Consider the following 10,365-nt stretch of genomic DNA (forward strand, 5'->3'; position numbering starts at 1 on the left):
AGGTGATACCATATTAAGTTGTTCAGTCAGCAAATAATACATATGCTTAGAATTATACATAGTATTTCAAAGTAGAAATAGTTCAGAATGAATTGTGTGATGTAGAGATCCTGATATTTGCCTGATTTGATCTCAGTGCAACAAGGTTCTTTGACTGCAGAACTCTATATCAAGTGCACTTGCATATATATCTATAATCATCTATATCTATGTCTTCAGGGCTACAAACATTAAAATATTTGCGATTTGTCAATCACACACACACACACACACACACACACATACATATATATATATACACACACACACACACACACACATAACAATTCTCCTATAAGTGTTTAAGTGTTATTATTACAATACCCCTATTTTGAATGCGTGTTGTAAATTTCAGAGTGCCTTCATTAGGTCAATATTTTAAGGCTTCAGTTTCATGGAACAAACTATGTGTGATTTGTATCAAAAATGTTAGGCACAGCGAACATGTTTCTGTGTAATAAACAAAATGATGGTATATACCCTTAACACATTAACCCCTGAGCCAAACAGCTAGGCAGTCCCCTGAAGCATACTTGCAGAGATCACCTAGAGCAGTGTTAGCCTTTCCAGTGCCTGTATCCCTGAGACTAGCTGACAGCAATTGGATTGCAGATTTTTATAAGAGGGGGCTACTTACAATAAAATTGTTATTATTTTATTTGCATTCATTTAATTCAGCTGAAATTTGGCACGGCAGTTCTCAATAAACTTACATACATAATGGTATAAATTTCATGCTACATGCAGAAATAAAATTAATGCATGATGGTGAAAACAAATGATGTACTTGCCAATTTGCTTCTCTTGCCGTGAATAATCGATAAAATCCATTATGAATTCACAAAGAATTATTAACACCATCAACACATGAAATAATTATATTTTATGTACACAAAAATTCCACTTGCCGTCTCTTGTAAACTAAACATCCTGTGAATACTGTACACAAATGGGCATACTTTACTTGCTCTTTACTTACCTTTCTTCCTAAGAATTCTCACTGAAATTTTTAAAACTAATAAAACACTTAACAAACCTTGAACTATGAACACTCATGTTAACAACGTATATTTCCCAAACATTTATTTAACGATTATTCAAAAGAAAAAGAAGCTCCACGAAATCAAATGCATTTGCATCAGGGTCTAAATCCGTTGCTGGTCCTTGGTAAGTTGGTATAGCCTCTTGTCAATGTGTGTTTTATCATTTACGATCATCGATCAGCTCTACTTTCATTTTCTTCTTCTTCTTCAACATTCTCATTTTCCTCACTACCGCTGTTATTTTCAGTAGCTTTTTCGATGTCACTATCAATCTCGTCTAATTAAAATCCAGAAAATTGTCCATCAGAATCCGTCAAGAAAAAGTCTGCTCCTAGAGGCTGATTCTCATCAATTTGCATCATTTTAAAATCGAAATATTTTCACTAAATCAACTGATATCGAAGTGAAAAAAATTTCCCGCTGTTCAGCAATGTGCGTTCTATCTATGTAAGCTAAAATTTGATTGGTTAAACTGCCTGTATTAGTAGGAAATGGCTTTAAATCAACCAATGGTTTACGCCGAGTTAACTCGTCGTGCGGGAGAAAGGCCTTGCTAAATACTGCCTCTTAAACTCGGCGCTCGGGAGACAAGCTATGCAAACTCAGCCACTTTAGCGAGGCTCGCGGGAGATCAGGGGTGTAAAGTACGACGAGTATACTCGTCGCCAGGGGTTAATGTGTTAACAAACATAACTGGTTAATTAGCCAGTTTTCCTGTAGTTAATCTCCATTTTCCAGTTAAAAGTGTAGTTAGATAGCAGTCTTTTTAAAAGTTACTTCACCTATAATCAGGAAAACAGTTTTTAGAAACCAGTTAAAAACTAGTATTTTGTTAAATATTACAGAAATCTTTGACATGAAAGAAGAAAAAGAAACAGTTATTTTCAGTAATTCACCAGTTTTTATTTACTGGTTTTAAAATGTCATTACACTGACATGTATAAATGTATGTTGCTTTAACTGAAGAAAATGAAATGAATAGGACTTATATATATATATATATATATATATATATATATATATATATATATATATATATATAGTATTCAATATTTAGGTTTTTGTCACTTTATTTTACATGTACATGCTTATTCAGCACAGACAAATCTCACAAATTCTCACCTTCTCATAAACTGCACATGAGAACCTTGTTTGAAATGTATGGAGATGGGTAGAATTTGCAAGCTCATGACTGTGCAGTTTGTTAGATTTTGTGAGCCATGACAAAATTAACCTAACTTTAACTTGAAGATTTTGTTCATGTGAAAATTTGAATGCTCAGATGAGAAAGTACAATTTAGAAAACATTCTTTTCCATTAGATCTGACTATGCTGAAAATAAAGTAGAGATCTAATTTCACATGTTGGTCTATGTGCTTGTTCAGCTTGTCCATGTCTTGCATGTGGTATCTGAGTAAAATTGTTTAATCAGCTTTGCCAACGATGCAGATAAGTATTATCACATGGACAGGCAAAGACTCACCGATCATATGATTGTAGAAACACCTGGCAGGTGCTGAGGAGAAAGAGAAGACATTAAAATGATAGCCAGTTTTGAAGCAATTGTGGTTCTTGATCCTCATTAAAGTAATAAACAATTATACAATAATTTTCTAATCCTGGTAGAGTAAAATGAAAACTACAATCAATTAGACAATGGTCTTTCATTGAATACCAGTATGATGACTGTGAACTAGCTCAAGCAACTCGTACAAGAGTGTGGGAATACAATACCAAGTGGTATGATAAAAACCAACATACATGTGGCCACTCCAGTGGATTAAGTGGTTAGAGCATCCACCTACAATGCGGGAGGTCACGGGTTCAAACCTAGGGCAAGTCATACCAAAGATTTATAAAACTGGTACTAGCAGCTGCATTGCTTGGCTCTCAGCATAGGGAAGTTAGTGTTAGGACTGGTCAGCCTGGTGTCTGGATAATGTGACCGGGTGGGACATGCATGGTGCCACATATCTGCGGCATGACACCTCAAGCTAGTCATACCTATAAACTGTCATAATGCAGACATTGTAGAGATATAACTGAAAGTGTTTGTGGTTTTGGAATTTTAACATAGCTTTAACAATTTGTATTCCATGTGTAAGAAGTGTATGGGACTCACCAAATACAGTGACGATTATGCAAAGTATGCTGTCACCCGTTTATGTCGTTTCATAAATACTCATTCAGTCATAGATCCTAAACCATATACCATTGTATGACCTCAAAATCTTGCAACAATGTTCACACGTATGTACAAACCAGCAAAAAATTTAATTTTGGAGTTTTCCAGCATTAACAGCTTAATGGATGCACATGAATGTGTTTGCATGTGATTCCTCTAAGTCATATATTTGTGTTTTGCATAGATGTTCACCAGGTGTTTTTTTTATAGCCAAACACACATTTATGTTAACGAATAAGGGACCACTGATGATGCAGTTTGGCTTAATATAGGTGCCGCTGCTGGTAAAGTTTATTTCTTAATATGGACTTTATAGATTCCTGTGCTAATATCTTCACTGACAACAGAATATAGTTTGTTCTTATATTTTAATTTCAATCCACTCTGTCATTTCCCACTCATACCAACTACTTGAAGCAAAGCAATGTCCAGGGGCAGTTTCCATGGCAAAAATAACTATACAATATACCCTTTTGTGCACAAAACAAGTGTTCATGGCATTTGAAGATGTAACACAGGCAGAAGTTTGAGCCGGTAGTGCAGTGTTGTTACAATACCTTTCACATATGTAAAATGATAATACCATTAGTCATCAGAGATGTAATCAGTTCAAATAAATCAACATTTGTTTGGATACCGTTACTGATTTTTGTGGTTTAGATTTATCTTTGCAAATAAGTGATAACTTCATTTGTGAGTTTCAGGATTCGCAACCATAGTTATCACTCTTATATTTTAGAATTGTGTGATTGAAAGTAATAGGATGATGATAGTGGTTTTTCTGGGTTACTGATCTTGGTTGAAGTCTTGACTATCCTCTGGCATGGGCATTTCATTGACATTAGTCCTGAAATCTCATTTGAAAAACCGTGCTTTACTCAAAGCAAATGGAAACACACTGGCTTTTGAATAAATGGTCAACATTTTGTGAGTGACCTTGTGCAACATAGTGTCTGATGTCAGTAATAATAATAATAATAAAGCAATGCTTTATTCAATCTTACAGTACATACACATTTTACATGTAACACTAAATTTGTAACCCATCATATTCGATGATACAATTGTGTATTAATTACAGACTCTTTCCTAAAGATTATAACTTTTCCATGTAAAAAGGTTGAAATGTGTGTAAATCACTGGCTTTGATTTTAAAAGAGATTATATGTGGTATTGAAACCACCATTAGCTTTTCCTAAATAATATATATATATATATATATATATATATATATATATATATATATATATATATATATATTTGTCTTTAGGGGAACTGCCAAATTGAAATAATACGTGAGATAATTAGGTGATGACTTAAATTATCTTATATTGCATTTTATAAATATTAACTGAATCATTAAGAAAATATATCTAGGAACAAAGTACTATGCTAGTGTCACTTGAAATGTTTTCAAGATGGTTTCAATAATCAGTAGTAAACAAATAAAGAAAGAAGCAAGCTGACTTCTTAAAGGTTCCTACATGTTCACTTTTGATGGTAGGTTGTGAGTCCCTTCCATTTCTAAGGAATTTTGTGTTATTGTTTAAAGTCCATGAAGAAAATGTTCAGTGAATAAACTATGCATATTTTTCAGCTCTACTGGTCATTAACAAGAACAGCTTATGAGATGGTCTTTCATCCATTTGTCAGTTAGCACAAGTTTGTTATTTGCTGCTACTGCTAACATACATGGAGGATTTTCATGAAACTTTTTTACACACACATTCATCTCATGGTCTTGTTGTCCCAATTAAAAATGGTGCAGCTTGAACAGCAGCTGTCTTGAAAGTCTTGTCACTTCTTCTCCTTAATAGGTGGCCAGAACAACACAGGGTTCTCGCAAAAAGACCATATGTCATCTATCTGGCTTTAGATCAAAATAGTGCTGATCTGAGATCCAATATAACCACCACAGCAGCCATATTGAAAATCTTGTTATTGTTACTCAGTCTGATGAAAAGTCATATTGAAATAATGTTTTTGCCAGAAGATGTCTTAAAAGGTCTAGTTGATCCTAAATTAAAATAGTGATTATCCTGATGTCCAACATGGCTATTACGGTGGCTGTCTTGAAAATGCTGTTATCACTTTTCCTACTGAATGAAGAGTCATATATTAGTATGTGGTTTTCACTAAAAGACATGTTGTGTTGTGGATCCTAGTTGTAGCGTTGATCCTAGTTTCAATCTTGAAAATATTTTCTTTGCTACTCCTCCAGAATGAAAACTAACATTTAAATGAGGTTTGCACCAGAAGACTTAAGATATGTTGTGTTGGTCCTGAATTAAAATGGTGCTGACTGGGAATCTGAAATGGCCACCACAGCATCAATTTGGAAAATGTTGTTCGTACTTCACCTGAATGGATAGTCCTATCAACATGGGGTTTTCACTTAAAGAGTTATAGGGATATCAACAGAGGCGTAGCTGGGGGGGCGGGGCGGGGGGGTACATATGTCCCCGGGTGCCAAGGTACAGGGGCACCAAAATGAGGCTTACAACGTTACATTATAATAAGTAAACAAGGGTAATATTCAAAAATGTGATTAAACGGGGAGGGGGCTGGGGCGCCAATTTTATAGTTCGTCCCCAGGCGCAAAATATCATAGCTACGCCTCTGGATATCAACTTGGTATTGTACCCACTAGTCTCAGTGCCAGTCCCTTAGCGGTATTCTTGTTAAAGCATGATATGATAATCAACATACTAGTTTCTGATAGAACTGAATCCCAAAGAATGTTGCAAAATTACCAGTACTGCTCAACTATAATGTAGTTAGTGATATATTATTAATTGCTAATAAATCTCATATATGAAAAACAATACTGGGTAGATCTTTTTTATTCAGACATTGAATTATAGTACTTATAGTTTTAAACATTAAAAGTCATGGTATGCTAGTCATGAATTCATTTCTACCCAATGGGTATCTCCAACAGATTCAGATTGAATTTGTCTAGGTTGCATAATTGTTAATCAGCAGTGTAATGAGAGATTCTACTTGTAGTGAGACATTTTGTAAAATTTTAATCTTCCAATGCCTGCCCATTTTCCTCTTTCACATAATATATAAATATCACTGGTATCCTTTTCAATTGAAAATATTGCCCATTCCTTGCAACATGAATACTAGCTTAGCACGTTCATTCTTTGGGGTTTATTTAGGTTTAAACAGAATCATGTTATCAGATGTAAATAATTCAAAGTAATAAGAAGAATGAATGATGAACTTTAATTTTGTATAATCCTTTCAGGAACTCTATTTGAGGGATACATGTAAGTATATGAATTTATATGCCTTAAACAGTGGTTTTGCTAAACTCATCCTCCTCTTTCTACAAGTATCATCAGATTGTATTGTTATTTTTTCTTTCCTTTTCAACTCAAATGATGCAGTTTAGCTGCTAGTATGACCCTGCTTTTATCATGCACTTTAATCGCCCATTTTTCCTTAACATTTGATATTTTCAACTTTATGAAAACAATGGACTGTGATTTAAATCATGTTTGAAGAGAAACATCTTTGTGTCAGGCTCGTTTGTTCAAATATGGCTGTGATAGTAGTAAGGAAAACTTATATAATGCCTTCTTCTTAAAATCTACTTAAGTCCATATGATTTTATCAAACATCAACAGAAAGCATTTTGGGCATAATGTCCATATCAATCATTCTCTTCACTGCCATGTTTGTTTCGGCACAATAATTTAAGTTGCCTACAATCTACAGCAAAAAATCTTTGTGGATGATTTTAATTTTCAGAAAAGAAGAATCATATCCATTATCACAAAAATTATAAAAAAAGGTCATTGTTAATAAAATAAGTAGATTTCAACATTAATCACCAGACTTGTGGATGGCTTGTTCTCAGGTTAGGGAAGAATTGGTTAAGTCTAATAATACAACAGTTTTGATTTTATCATAAAGCATCTTGTACTATGGTTAAAACTGTGAGAACATGCTGAAAGAACTCAGCTGAAAATGCAAAACAAAAACAGACTTACCTATTCTTTGGAAAAGATAAGCTTCAGTCATTGTCGCAGGTGAGATAGAAAGCTATTTATAGATAACTTTGATAACAACATTCATAAAATTATTTGACTTTTTCTTCGTAGGTAGTAATGTTGAAATGCTTAGTATATCTTTATATTTGATGTAGCTAAGTACTCTGTATAGCTTTCATTTAATTTTAATGTCAGTTTGTGATTATATCCAGTAGACATGATCTGAATCAGTCAGTTGAATCACGTCAGGATTGAATCGTTTTAATTTTTATCTTGCTTGGATTTGTTTCATTTTATTCCATATCATTAAGATCTACCCATCATAAAGTCCATGTCCTCATTGTCTATGTCAATTTACTCATTTATTTTTCAAATTTAATTTTGAATATTTTTTAAAAATAATTGAGTAATATCGAGAGTTATTTAAAATGAATGTGGAAACATATCGATTCATTGAATAATTGAATTTTTATTTGTTTAGATATTGTTGTAAGTGCACACATAACAATTTATTGCATAATTCATTTACTTATCTTTTTTGCAGAATAGTATTTGTCATAATTTGCTAAACTTGAGAGCTGTGCAACAGTATATAAAGACTTTGTGAAAATGTCTTGTTTCCTTTCTGCAACATAACATGCATTTGTATCATAAATTAGTAAATAATGAGTAATAAGCAGGAATTCATACCAAAATACATGTCTTCATCGATATATGCATGTAAGCAAAGTCATCAGGATTGACAAATATATTCATACAACTATCAGGCATATCCTAGTCAAAGGGATCAAGTTTGTTATAATGCATAAACATTCAAATCAATACAATTTCAACTTTTTTATATAGACAGTTATATTAGCCACACAAAAAAACCCAGAAAATAATTGTTCCCTTCCATTTCTCATGCTTTTCTGCATAAAACAAACTCTGAGAGAAGAAGGAAACTTAATATTTAAAATGAATGTGACAGAAATAGGCAAAAATTGAAGATTTGAGTCAGATCACAAAGTATTTAGAGACAATATTTTCAATTTCTTTATATAAAGTCATCATAGAAACAGAACAAAAGATTAGAAAATGATCTGTTCCTTCCATTGACCATACTTGCATGTGTAAATCAATCTCTGAGACATGATGGAAGAAGCAAAATTTGTAAGAAGATGAATGGATCTTATTCTACCATAGTGAATGTAAGAATGTAAGCTAAAATAGATCTGATTCATATCACCAAGTAATTAATGACATGTTTGTAATTTTGCCAAGTTGAATCTTCTTTCTTTCTGTAAGAACACTATTCTATTTTGATGATTTTTTAAAAATAATACAGGAATATATTCTTGGTAATTTTTATTGAATTTGATCACATTTTGTGATCACGTCTAGTAAATATCATCCTAATAAGGCACTGGACTTTCATCAACATTGAATAATTGTTCTTATGATACTTCAGATTCCTTTTGAATTTGAAGCCTGTGTGCAAACATAACAATTTAATATATAGTTATTTTCTTTTCTTACAATGCTCTATAGCCAAAATGCTTCTGAAACAAAAACTAGTCAAACTTTACTAATTCTGGATCACTGAGAATGAAAATGATATTAAATTTGTTAATTGGCTTTGGTTTTAAAGATATGATACTGGGTCAGTATATATGACCCTTGACTTGGGAATGGCAGAGGATAAGTGAGTTATTATATGAAGAAATCTCAGTTTAAACCAGAAATGATTGAAATACATCTTTGACTGGATCTATGAATAAATCTATGACTGTGATTCGACAGTACTTGCTTTTTAGGCAAAACAATGAATGATGCAATCTGAAGCTGGTATTGCATCATACATGATATGAATTGCATCATGTTATTCCTAGCAGTCATGCATGATGCATTCATAACTTAGCTTACATCACTCTTCTGGACAAATTACCTATAGCAGCTCGAGAAATCATATGGGTCGTGCTTACTTATTTGTCAGTGTTTGATTTAGCAAAGGGAAAAATTTATGTTTAGCCAAAGTGAGCAGAGATGCTTCGCACTTGTGTGAACAATGCAGATAACTTTGTGGTGAAGTGACTTTTCTATCACAAAAGCACAGTATAACCACTATGGCTAAGCAAGCTATCACATTTATTTTTGCTGCAAAAATGGAGATTAGGACAAGATGTGGGCCCCACACATTCTGCAACACTTATGCAACAAATCTTCACCAGTGCTTGAACAGGAAAAGGAAATGTATGCCTTTTGCAGTGCCAATGATTTGGGGAGAGCCAACAGATCATATTAGCAATTGTTACTTATGTATGGTGCCTCCAGTTAGGAAAGGTGTGTCAAAGAAGAAAAAGTGGACTGTGCATTATCCGAAGATTCCCTCAGCTATACGCCCAGTACCCTACGGAGAAGGACTGCCTGTTCCTGATGCGGCAGCATCATTCTCACTTGAGTCTGATGAGGAAGAGGATGAAAATTCTAGTCCTGAACCATCAGTGTCACATAACCCATATTTTCTCTCATCGCCATCCTTTGAACCACACCACATCACACAAGATAAACTGAATGACCTTGTCAGGGATTTGGAACTACTGGTATCCAAAAGAAAGGCAGAGCTGTTGGGCTCCAAACTACAGTAGTAGAATCTCCTGGCAGGTGATGTTAGGGTTTCCATGTTCCGTGACCGTCTAAAGGATATTGTCCCATTCTTCATCATGAAAGATGATCTTGTAGCCTGTAACAACATCAATGGTGCGATGGCAGCCCTCAGCATCATTAATGATACAAAGGAGTGGACACTATTTGTTGATTCATAGAAGAGGAGTCTTAAATCAGTTTTGCTGCAAAATGACAATGTGTTGCCATCAATTCCAGTTGATCGTGCAGTCCATATGAAGGAAACCTATAAAAACTTAAAACATCTTTCGAGGTACATAAACTATGACCAACATCAGTGACAGCTTTGTGGTGATTTAAAGGTTCCTGCTCTCTTGCTTGGTATGCATAATGGATACACAAAGTACTGCTGTTTTCTCTGTGAATGGGATAGTCATGTGATTCTAATTACATCAAGAGAGATTGGCCACTGTGACAGTCATTGGAGCCT

General features: G+C 33.9%; 1 protein-coding gene across 1 annotated transcript in view; it reads left to right on the forward strand.

Moving 5' to 3' along the window:
* LOC149797170 (uncharacterized) overlaps positions 1-10,075 on the forward strand; it is a 110,189-nt gene extending 100,114 nt beyond the window's left edge. Inside the window, exons 16-17 of the mRNA XM_089960726.1 lie at positions 6,524-6,545; positions 9,915-10,075. Of these exons, the coding sequence (XP_089816852.1) occupies positions 6,524-6,545; positions 9,915-10,075 (183 nt within the window). The remainder of the gene's footprint in view (positions 1-6,523; positions 6,546-9,914) is intronic.
* Positions 10,076-10,365: the final 290 nt, after the last annotated feature.

Source organism: Sinohyriopsis cumingii, chromosome 6 (assembly GCF_028554795.1).
Source record: "Sinohyriopsis cumingii isolate HCF-2022 chromosome 6, ASM2855479v2, whole genome shotgun sequence".
NCBI lineage: Eukaryota > Metazoa > Mollusca > Bivalvia > Unionida > Unionidae > Sinohyriopsis > Sinohyriopsis cumingii.